Below are 12,482 nucleotides of genomic sequence, written 5' to 3'. Positions count from 1 at the left end.
TCCATGCTCTACCATCTGAGCCACAGAGGACCACATAATCAAACTCAAAGTTTAGTAAGTGAAAACAGGAGTCAGATGTCAGATTTCTTCCGATTTCTTAAATTCCAAACCAATGTCTTTGACAGGACGAAAGAAATTAGTCTCAATAAAGGACCTCAACACAATCAATCAATGTACAGTACCAGTGCCTCTACTAGCTACACATTGACCTGTAATGGTCCTTCAAATAGTTAAACCTCTCACTGCCTTTATATGTGTCCACACATGCTACAATTAAGCAGCTATCTGTTAGCTTAGTAGACAACAAGTTCGGGAAAAGCTGTCTTGCAGGGACATTGATAAGGCACTTTTTTTGAGACAATTGAGCCTTATTTTAGGATATAATAAATATATTTTTAGATATGACACTGACGAAATTGTTCATGGGGAGACCTGCATAGCATGTGAAAGTATCTTATATGGCATAGTCTATACACTCTTCATTTGATAATAACCAATTAACTGTAAACATCGATGCCAGTTGTATGGTTATAGTGCGTAGGCCATCAGTGGGTGGAGTGGGAGGGGCGTGGTCGCGATTGTCCATTATGATGTCATAGATGTTGTGTGACGCAATGTTGAGCCTGAAGCAAACTGCAACTGGGAAAAAAATCAGTCGGTGATTGATTTGCAAACACATCGGTCGTATCTTCTGTCTGTACATGCCTAATCGTGGACGAAAATACAAACCATAAGATGCTGCGGAGACGAAAGCTCAAAGTAAGTTTGGAACGGTTTCTCTGTGTTATTTGAGTCCTTCTTCTGCCACTAGAGGGCGGTATTGTTGTTTTCTCTTAGTTTCCTAGGCTAGGCCATCTAGTGGTGTTTCTTGAAAACTATCGGTTTTTTACAGTGTCAATGTTCTTGCCACATCGTTAGATATCTTTAGTTTCTAACCCTTTGAGCGACACTACCTGGAAGTTCAATTATTATCTATTATTGTTATAATGTTTATCTTTAAGTTATACAGTTTGGTGGCATGTACGATAGCACATTGTAATGATAGCACATTGTAATGCATTCAGTCTATTCTTATTTATACAGGATGCACTGATTAGCATGAATGCGATGTTCTAATCTATGTAATACCTATCTGATTAGTTAATATTAGGTCTTACATTTAATTATTTTGGAAAAGAAATTATAGTTTTGACCATAACTTCCTACAAAAAAGCGAATTAGTTTGTGTTTATTAGTTAGTTTGTGTTCATTTCAGTTTCACACTTCTTTACATGAAATCCTGTTCATTTACAACAATCGTCTGTTCCTTGGAGGATGTGATGCAAGGGAGAGTTTAGCTGACTGTGAAAATCAGATCATAATTGTTTTCATTTTTTCATTTTGGCGTGGTCTTTTTTTCCTTTGTTATTATGGGACAAGTTAAAACTTTTAGTTATACGAATGTCAGGGATAAAATGCAATACAACTGGGTAAATTGGTAGCTCATAATCTCCTCTCTATCCTAACAACCCTGATTGGTTGTTGGTTTATTCTACATCAGGCTGGGACCCTCACAGCTCCCCAGACGCCCGAGCTTGCCTGTCCCCAGAAGCCTGGACAGTGGCTTACAGCTCAGGCGGTCCCACTGCACCCCAAGAACGATAACCCCCCGAAGGTAGGATTTGTCTTAGAGAAAACTGGATTGGTAGGCTAGAAAATTAGACATACCATGTTTGTAAGGTATTGAATTTTCCCCATCCATTCTGATCGGTTCTGTGGCTATAGACAACGTTATGATTTGGTGTCAGCCATTGACTTGTTATAGAATTGATTGACTTCCATAGACCTCTCAAGTCCAGCCCACTTTCATATGATGATCATGTGTTGTCTCAGGGCCGGGTTCCGACGCCTCCGTGTGGCCTCCCACCTCTGCGTGGCCTCCATGTCTGCCGCAAGGCAAGGCCCAAGGCAGCCAGAGGTAGTCGGACCAGGCACATTAGTGGACCAAGCACAGTAGTAAGTAAACCCCCAACCCTCCCCTATACACACACACACACACACACACACTCCTCCCACCCCCACTCTGCCATCGCCTGTTTTGTTGAGTAACACCATTGTTTCTCAGTAAGTGTATTTAACGACTCTGTAGTATTGTGTGGTTAGTGTATTCAGTAAAAGTGACTCTCCATCCCAGGACATTGCTTTATTGAAGGAGCCCTGGTCCTCTTCTGACGGTGGTTACCGTGAGTATGATTAGCCAAGATACCCAGTGTGACTTTCATTGATAGAATTCTCCCTATCTATCCCCTGGAAGAATCCACCAATCACAACTTGACTTTCCTCTCCCTGTAGGACGACTAGGAGTTCTGCCACCTATCAAAACACGGATTTCAGCCCCCAGAAAGGAGACTACATGTGGGTGTTTTGGTGACCCTAGTCGTACGCCAGATATGAGGCCATAGCGTTGTTGTTGCCATGGTTACATGCTTACAGGGTGGTGTGATATCTGATTGTGTATCTCTCTTTCAGCACCACTAGTCCAGCGGCTGACACCGGAGGGTGGGAAGAGTTCCGCTCCATCTCCGGTTCACCGCCTTACCCCAGAGGTGCTCAGAGATGCTACCTCTCTGGAGGCCAAGCCTGGTCCATTATCAGCGGTGGGCGTAAGGGAGGTGTTAACAACGGAGGAGCTCCTGATGTCTCACACGTGAGTCCTACTGTGAACCTCCTTATGTCCAGTAGGACAAAAACACAGTATCCTTGTACACACCAGTATTACTTGTCAATAATGTTCACCAGTGAAATATTGTGTTCATTTGTTTTCCAGTCAGCAGAGTCTAATCAGGCAGCTCCTGAAACAGACGGTAATTCAGTGATGAACTTCTTCAAAATATCAAATTCTTGCAAAACTAGCCTTGCTTTCTACAGTATCATGAACCCAATTAGAAATGTTGTCACTTATACAGTACCTGTCTCTCTCTCTGAGAAGGTGACCATAGATGACCTGCAGGGGTGGGAACTGGGGGTCATCACCTCGGTGGTCGTTGCCTGCGTTGACGTTGTCCTCCCCGCCATGGTCCTCTACACCATGTTCGAACAGGACCGCGACGACGGACAACATGGCCGACCACTGTTTGTTCTCTCTGAGTCAAGTCACTCAGGCTTGAGAATGATTCTGAGCAGGATAGTGGATTACACCAGTGCTATCGAGGAGCAGCAGGAGGAGGAGACTCAGCTTCCCATCTCTTACCACATGTCGGCTGCTATACTGAGGAACCTGTACACTGATGTGGATGAGGAGGACGTGATCCCCAAGGTCTACCAGCTGCTCAAGGACAGAATTGGCTTGGTGTTCTCTGCTAGACAGGGGAAGTCCAAGCCCATCGACTACATGGGAAAAGTGTACCAGAGCTTGAATGAGCTGCTGTATAATTTCGCACAACAATTAGTCACTTATCTCACTTATAAAGAAATGGCCGTGCCCAACACCATCAGCCAGCACAAGAGGGCGGTGCTAGACGCCACTTGTGAGGCTCTGACCACCAGGGTGGAAGACCTTCTCCACGAGACTTGCAAGAACCCTGACATGCCCTGGGCTATTTTAATGAAAGGTACCACTACCTTCATGAGCTTATTACACAGTAACATATGTAACACTATGTATCAGTCTCCCTCAGACCTGAAATATGTTCCAGGTCAGAGAAAAATATATATCCTTCAGTTTACTGTTTTCACTTGATGAATTACATTAATTAATTACAATGTTACTGCATATGCATAAGGTCATCTTCATGTAAAAGTGTCAGTACCTAATTTTAGGGCATGCAATTATTAGTTTATATGTTTATATTAAGTCTGAGTGCTTGTCCCAAAGAGAATTCATGTTGTTGGCCAAATGTCATGTCAACTTTGTTTTGTTAGGATCGCGTTCAATGGCGGTCAAAGATAGTAAAGAGGAGGACACCCTGTCTTTGATCAACACTTCCACCATGAGTGACGTGTGCCAGGACAAAGATAGTGAAGAGGAGGACACCCTGTCTTTGATCAACACTTCCACCATGAGTGACGTGTGCCAGGACAAAGATAGTGAAGAGGAGGACACCCTGTCTTTGTTCAACACTTCCACCATGAGTGACGTGTGCCAGGACAAAGATAGTGAAGAGGAGGACACCCTGTCTTTGATCAACACTTCCACCATGAGTGACGTGTGCCAGGACAAAGATAGTAAAGAGGAGGACACCCTGTCTTTGTTCAACACTTCCACCATGAGTGACGTGTGCCAGGACAAAGATAGTGAAGAGGAGGACACCCTGTCTTTGATCAACACTTCCACCATGAGTGACGTGTGCCAGGACAAAGATAGTGAAGAGGAGGACACCCTGTCTTTGATCAACACTTCCACCATGAGTGACGTGTGCCAGGACAAAGATAGTGAAGAGGAGGACACCCTGTCTTCGTTCAACACTTCCACCATGACAGAAGTCTGCCAGGAGAAATATAGTGAAGAGGAGGACACCCTGTCTTTGATCAACACTTCCCCCATGACAGAAGTCTGCCAGGAGAAATATAGTGAAGAGGAGGACACCCTGTCTTTGTTCAACACTTCCACTATGACAGAAGTCTACCAGGAGAAAGATAGTGAAGAGAAGGACACCCTGTCTTTGACCAACACTTCCCCCATGACAGAAGTCTACCAGGACAAAGATAGTGAAGAGGAGGACACCCTGTCTTTGACCAACACTTCCCCCATGACAGAAGTCTACCAGGAGAAATATAGTGAAGAGGAGGACTCCCTGTCTTTGTTCAACACTTCCACCATGACAGAAGTCTACCAGGACAAAGATAGTGAAGAGGAGGACACCCTGTCTTTGACCAACTCTTCCACCATCTGCCAGGACAAAGACAGTGAAGAGGAGGACACCCTGTGTTTGACCAGGTCTTCCTCCATGAGTGACGTCTGCCAGGACAAATGTTATGGTGACGAGGAGGACAGCGGTGAGGAAGCCTATGACGACGACAGTGACATGAATGAAGAGTATGCTTGGAGTGACCGCCAAGAGTGTGCTTGGAATGACATCGCCGTCGGTATGGAGGACTTTAACTTTGACACAGGGTCCTCTGAGACGTCCCAGAGGAGCCTGAGTCTGACCTCCAGCCTGGAGGGTGAATGTCACCTCAGAGGGAGCTCTGTAAAACTGGCGTGCCAGTTGGTAGGTACCTCCTCACAGGTAAGAAGAGAATAGATAGATATGGATGATTATAATAATAATAGTAATAATAATACATTAGAGTTTTCTAGACACTCAAAGACGTTTTACAAACTGAAAAGATCGAGTAGTAATAATAAAAAGAAACAAAAAATAAATAAAAGAAAGTATAGGGGCCTAATTAAGGTAGTGCTGGGGACCCATGGGAAGGGGAGGGGGGAGGGTTAACTGGTGAAGGCGAGCTTGACGAGGTGGGTTTTGAGGGCCTGTTTAAATGTTGGGAGGGTGTTGGCCTGTCTGATGTGGCTGGGGAGGGCGTTCCAGAGGGACGGGGCTGCGGCTGAAAAGGCCCCATCACCCCAGGTCCGCAGTTTGGTCCTGGTGGTCTTGAGGGTGGTTTGGTCGCCAGACCTGAGACAACGGGAGGGGGTGTGGAGGGGGACGAGGTCGGCAAGGTGGGAGGGGGCCAGATTGTTGATCTGGCTTTGTGATGTTTGGTGTCTACGTCCGTAATAATTCCTCTTTCTTGGGGAGGCGGGGGGTTCCGTTGGGGGGGCAATGTGTTCACAGTTGCCCCCCCAACGGAATGTGTACACAGTTGAATACTTTACTGTGTACACATTGTGGAAATGTGTCTGGCCTCATTATGGCACAGCATGTGATTGTGATGCACTGCCTGTCTGCCTCATATCTGTATCTCTCTGAATATAATCCTGCAGTGCCCACAGAAGAATGGGATGGACAACTCTGTGAAAGAGGAGAAAAAAAAGGGAGAAAGAAATCCGAAAAAGAGAACAAAGAAAAACAAGGTAAAAGGCTTTTTTTTTTTTTTTATTATAATAATAAAAGGAGGATGAAGTCACATCTGGGTTAAAGCACTTGATCGGGGGAGCTTGTCTTACAGCAGCATATACAGTACTGTATGTAGCCTACTGTAGGCTGTAGGACAAATATCACCCCCCCGCACCAACCTACGGACCTTTGGGGACAGAGCCTTCAGCATGGCTGCACCTACCCTCTGGAACTCTCTCCCCATAGTGATCCGCAACGCCCCCACCCTGGACTCCTTCTTCCAATCAGCACTTAAAACCCATCTGTTCACCAAGGCCTCACTGGTCCTGTTTTGTTTTGTTTGTTTCTGTTTTGACCATTTCCTCTAGAATTGTAAAGCGTCCTTGGGTTTTATGAAAGGCACTATACAAATCCAAGTTATTATTATTATTAATATCATCACCTTTCTTTGTTTTATTCACAGAAACCACACAACAATATTCCAGTCCCCCCTGGCCCTGATGGTAAGATACCCGTTTACAGTATCAGTAGAAATGTCAATCCCTATGATCTTTCCTGCCACGTTCTCCATATCACACACAATGCTAGCATTATGGGATGGAGAAGCGGATACATGACGTCACATCCTGTTGTCTGTAATCTCTGCAGACACGGAGGCTGCTGATACAGCCAACAGCACCAAGGAGAAGCCCAAGAGAGCCCTCCTGAAGCGCGTCGCCTTGGCCTTCTCCAGGTTCTTCTGCCTCCCTTACAAGACTGATGCCATTGACTGATGACCTTACTACAGGGTATCCGCGGTGTCTTGAAAAGTATTAACCTCATAGGAGCCAGATGGGGATCTGAAGTGATATAAAGAGTTTACCTCGATCAATTCTCTTCATCGATATCAATTTTTTTTCACAACTTTGCATGCTATACGATGCCACCATTTTTTCCCAGAGACGGTAAACACGGCCTAAGTCACATCCAGTTTTCTCCAACTGGAGAATGTGTCATGTCCGGTTTCAACGCCGAATTTCCATACCATTGGTCGGCCAACCCAAAAAAATCCCCCCCCCCCAAAAAAAAATAAAATAAAAATCTGATACATGAGAAAGGTCAAAGGTCAAAGATGGTGCCAACATATCTCCAAATGGCCTAAACATATAGGTGTCCGCCTAAACATACCTGTACTAAAACAGGTACAAAGTTGCATTTGCTCACATTACTAGCATCGACTTTGGCACAAGTACTAATAAGACCCTGGAGTACTGATTCCTAGATGATTTGGGCTTCGTTATCAGGTTTCCAAGGTGATATTCACTGTAAAAGCTGTTGTTTTTTTAGGCGGAGACTGAATTTGAGATGTTTTATAATGTTCTAGCTCTATTTGCTCTGACACAGTAACATAGATTTTGATTCTGACACTTCTACAGCCACCCCACAGGTGTTAGCTTTCATTTGATAACAATATCATTATGAAGGCCCTTGTGATTGTGGAGATATTCTATATTAACTGTGGGCATGTCATTTCGAGCAGAAAACCAGAAAAATGAGGTGGATAAGATGAGGTAAGTTGATAAATCAGTTTTGGGAAAATCAAGACCCTTAATAAGTATTATTAAGGTCTTATCACGATTTTATGAGGTCTTGAATTTTGTTGGTATTTTTCTGAATTAGACTCTGTCCAAAGAGTTTGAGTCCTAAAAACTTTTAGTAAAAGCGGAACCGGAAATTCTGTTGTATGATAGTGGTCTAGTCTATTGCAAACTAAAACTTAAGTTAAAGGTGTCACTGATGTAAACGGTTACAGCTCGAAGTGGCGGTGAGGTCTGGAAAAATATTGACAAGGTCTTTAAAAAGTCTTAGAAAGGTATTGAAATTAACCTCAAGATTCCTGTATATACCCTGTACTACAACCAACTTGACCTCCCACTCCACCCCATACACCATTCCTCCCCCCTGTCAAACCACACATCCCGCCTCCCCTGTATCTTTCCTCCTCACGCCTCTATTCCCCCCTTCCTTCAACACAACCCTAACCCCCCCCCCCCCCCCCAACTTCCCACATATAACACCATATTAGGGCCTTTTGAGTTCAGTTAAGAAAATCTATTAATGAGATATTTTGTGTTTATTTTGTGTTGACAATTATGAATTATCTTTATGAATTTTTTTGTTTACCTTTTTGACGTTTGATGTATGTACCTTTAAGGATTGATCACCTACCTGATATTGAGCTAATTACTGTGAGGAGGCACCTGGTAGATGGCTTTATATAGGAGATCATTATGAGAGGGTCTAATGGAGCTTTCCCTAAAATGGTTACTTTGTACAATTAATTGGAGATATTAAATGAAATTCTGACTTATTCGGAAGTAAATATATATCGATATACAGCGAGTTGATGAAAACAAGCATTGTCATTGACCGAGAGACATTGAGAGACATTGATTCAATAAATATACAATTCAATTAAATGACCTATTATGATGTTCCTACACCCCAGTACATTTGTGAATCACGTTCCCTTGACAACGTTTGTAGTTTTGGGAACTATATTTCTCAGATATATATCCTTCAGCAGAAACCACTAAAATCTTTCACAAAATATTCTCTTTCATTGGCCTTTTGAAAACCTTGTGTCCTTGTATATCACAATGCACTCTCTGATATTAGCTGTTAGGATTGTTACCCCAAAATGCCGACCCTAATCCTAACCCAAAATGTAATAGGGTTGCACCCTATTTGTTCCCCGATATATTGTCTCCTTACTGTCCTTATGTGATGTGCGCTGAAGATGAAAGATCATCCTCCTATCTCTGTGTGTGCACCTTGCTGCCACTGCAAGATAAATGTGTGTGTGTGTGTGTGTGTGTGTGTGTGTGTGTGTGTGTGTGTGTGTGTGTGTGTGTGTGTGTTGCGCATGCACGCTTCCCCAGGGCTAATTTGAAAATGTGTTGTTTACAGAAACAGTGCCATGTGCCTTCATGGGAAGCTATGATATCAGTTCCATGGCTAAAGGATTTCAAGAGGAAACATTTTTCCTGCCTCCACCTCTGTGATTCACATAGCCTGCTGTTACTTATTGGAGTTTGAAAGAGAACCACTGTCCTTGATCTCAAGATATTAATTTCATAACATAGTATTTGCCAAGACAGGGATACTCAATTTAAAATATACAGTAATTATATTTTAATTAATGTTTTACATTTTAGGAAGTTGTTTTCACAATTAAAAAAAACATGGCTTTGAGCAATAAACACATCTGGGCCACGGTAAACATACTTTATATCACAAAGATACAAACAGTAAAAGTCGGCAGCCCATATTACAGATTATACATTTTCTTTGTGAGGAATGTACTTTAAGATACATTTTCAGCCTCAAAGAGATGACATCATTTATTAAGCAAGCAAAGCACATTCCCAACTGTATGTTTATTTTAGTTCATAAATCTCTTGAGAGGTTAGAGACAAACGGTGGGGGGGTTACTCATTTCCCAGCATTTCCTTCTCTTTACTGGTATCCTCCTCTCTGTGAATTGAGAATCATCCGTGTCTCTCCCTCCCTCCCTCCCTCCCCTCAGACACTGTCATGTCTCATTTCATCCTGCTCCTCAATTCCGTCTCCTGTTTCCTTTTGTGTTCCGGAAGGCATGGCAGAGCTCCGGCTGGCCTGCTCCCGATTTTCCTCTTCGTCTATAGTTCCAGCATGACACCCACACCTACCCCTGCACCACACCCACTGTAGCAGCGCCCTGCAGTGCTTACGGAAGGCTTCGTCACAACTGGCATACAGCAGGGGGTTGAGGCAACTGTTGACGTACCCTAGACACGTGGCGTAAGGGTGAGCGGCCATCAGCGTCCGGTCGAACAGGCAAGAGTAGGGCAGCACCTCCAGCTCCACGAGCATGGACAGAGTCTTGTTGGTGTGGAAGGGAAGCCAGCAGAGGAAGAAGGCCAGAACTAAGGTGACGATGACTCGCAGGAGACGCCGCTGCCGCCGGCGGTCGGGCCGAGGTCCCTGGCCAAAATGGCGGCTCAGGAGGCGGCCTAGGGAGCAGTAGCAGCCCAGCAGGATAGCCAGAGGTAGCAGGAAGCCGACCACGGTCGATTTAAGTCCCAGAGCCGCCGTCCACAGCAGCTCGGCCCTCTCTCGGTCGTCCCGGTCCAGCTCTGCTGAGATCAGGCCGGTGTAGTCCATCTCGCAGGAGGAAATGAACACGGGCACGACGTGATCACTAACCAAATCGTCCACTTCCCCGACTCCCTGCCAGTCTTCCTCATACTCCGCGCCTACCTCCACCTCCCTGACAGTCCTCAGTAGCAGAGCGGGCAGAGCAAGGACACCTGCCGCCACCCAAACGCCGCCCACTACCCACGCCGCTCTGCACGCCCCCCCGCTCCCCTGTCCCCTTCCGGATCGCCGTCGGCCTGCGATGACCCAGTAGCGCTCCATACTGAGAACGGTCAGGGAGAACACACTGGCGTACATGTTGAGCCCCACTAGATAGCTGCTGACCTGGCAGAGAGGCACGCCGAAGGGCCAATGGTAGTCCAGCGCTGTGTAGGCCGCCCATAAGGGCAGGGTTACCACAAAAGCCAGGTCAGCTGCTGCTAAGCTGGCTATTAGGGAGTCTGTGAGGGAGCGAGATGAGCCCGGTGCCTTGGCCTGGGTGAGCCTTCTAGAAGGTTCTAAAGTGCACTTGGTGCAGGTCCTCACTCCAGGCTTCCCACTGTCAGGGCGATCCAGATACGCCCACAGGACAAGCCCATTCCCCAGGGAGCCCAGAACAAAGGCTAGAAGGTAGACAGAGGGTATGATCACCCACGTTGGGCTCCATTCGCTGTAGTCACACTGGTAGAGAGGGGGCGGAGAAGGGGACGAGGGCAGCAGCAGCTCAGAGTAAGACATTAATTGGTGGTGGAGAAGGGATGAATGAGAGTCTGTGACTTGGATCACAGTCAATATTCTAGGATGTGTTGGACAATGTCTTGAGGGTGTCCTGAGGATGTTTGTCTCTGACACTAATTGTTAATCAACTGTTTAGTTGATCAATCAGTGGGCGAGCATTGTCTTTCAGATCATCCGCTGTCTCTTGTCGCAGAGGGAGGGAAATGTCCCTGTCTCTCTTCTGTTTCCTCTTGCCGCTCTTGACAACGTGAGTCAACGTGAGTCATAAAGTCTTGAAATTGGATCTGAAAAAAAAAAATAGATTTAGATAAAGCAGAGATCTACTCACATAAGCCATTGTGAACAAGGGTAAAGGTGATGTGGGTATTACATACTTATACTACCAAGAGACAATTCAGCAATCGAGTGAACATCTTCAATGACTTTAAATTGTTTTGAACTGGAGAGGGTTGATTCACCATCAAAGAATACCATGTAGCTTATCAAGAGGACTTACTGTATACAGTATATAGCAAATCTATAGGAAAAGATAACAAAATACTCTTAGCATTTCTAAAAGAACACCAATCCATGACTGAAATTACTGTTCAAATGCATGACTTGCATGATAAACACATCATATTGTGACATTTTCTAAACTTACCTTAATATCTCATGACAGGGTTTTCCTCCTATGCACTTCTTCAAAACTAGGTAAGAAACATCAGTGATATATATATGTGTTCCCAGGTCCCAGTGATCTCTTCCTCTCTTGGGAACTTGGTCTCCAGCTCTGGAGGTGTGTCTCACTAGTAGTGGTCTATGTATTCTCCTCCTGCAGATATAACATTTCCCCCTGTCCCTCTGCCCCTCCCTCTCCCTTGTTTTCTCCTCCAAGACTAGACCACCCCTGTAGAAGCTTTGTGAGACCAGCAAATACACCCCCCCATTCTCCCTGTTCCATGCTGTACACACTGGGACTCCCCTTTGCATATTTCCTGAACAATGACAGTTACACTGACTGCAAACTGAATTACAATGTGTGGCACCCAATATGTGGCACAGACACAAGGAGAGTCAACAAATAGATGTGGCTGATCAGAGCAAACACTTGGGGAAGACGTGTGGGTCAAAATCTAACACGGCCTGGGATGTCTTTATGACACTCATGGGAGTACTACTACCACAGAAAATCTGTGATATTTTCACAAATGTTCTTCATCACCAAGGTCAAGATATGACCTAGAATAACAGCCTCTGGTAAATCCTAAAACATCAGTCTCTGGTAAAGCAAACAAACTACTAACTGTACTATACTCTACTATCTACTATTGAGCATACACAAAACAGAATTGATTGTTTTGCATGTCATGCTGTTGTTGTCACATAGATTCTCCAAACAACGGTAATAACAAACAGAATTTCATATTTCAGCCGTTAAGATGAGAACACCAGCGTAGATCAACAGAAGGCCTAACATTTAATAGACCCATGCAATTATACTGAAACAAAACATTTACTAAAAGCTAAAAATACTTTTGTCCATACACATTAAATAAATCTTAATGCCTCATACAGTACCAGTCAAATGTTTGGACACACTTCCTCATTCAATTGAATGGGAAAGTG

General features: G+C 44.7%; 1 protein-coding gene across 1 annotated transcript; it reads right to left on the bottom strand.

The window, feature by feature from the left end:
- Positions 1-9,542: 9,542 nt before the first annotated feature.
- On the bottom strand, positions 9,543-10,874 carry aplnr2 (apelin receptor 2; the record flags this gene model as incomplete). The annotated part of the gene is made up of 1 exon (XM_080528112.1): positions 9,543-10,874. The coding sequence occupies one exon, from the start codon at positions 10,872-10,874 to the stop codon at positions 9,543-9,545; it is 1,332 nt and encodes a 443-aa protein (XP_080384238.1).
- Between the last annotated feature and the right edge of the window lie 1,608 nt (positions 10,875-12,482).

Source organism: Nansenia antarctica (assembly GCF_963989245.1).
Source record: "Nansenia antarctica genome assembly, chromosome: 4".
In the NCBI taxonomy this organism is placed as follows: domain Eukaryota; kingdom Metazoa; phylum Chordata; class Actinopteri; order Argentiniformes; family Microstomatidae; genus Nansenia; species Nansenia antarctica.
The sequence above is the reverse complement of the archived record's forward strand: the minus strand, read 5'-3'. Positions and strand labels throughout refer to the sequence as shown.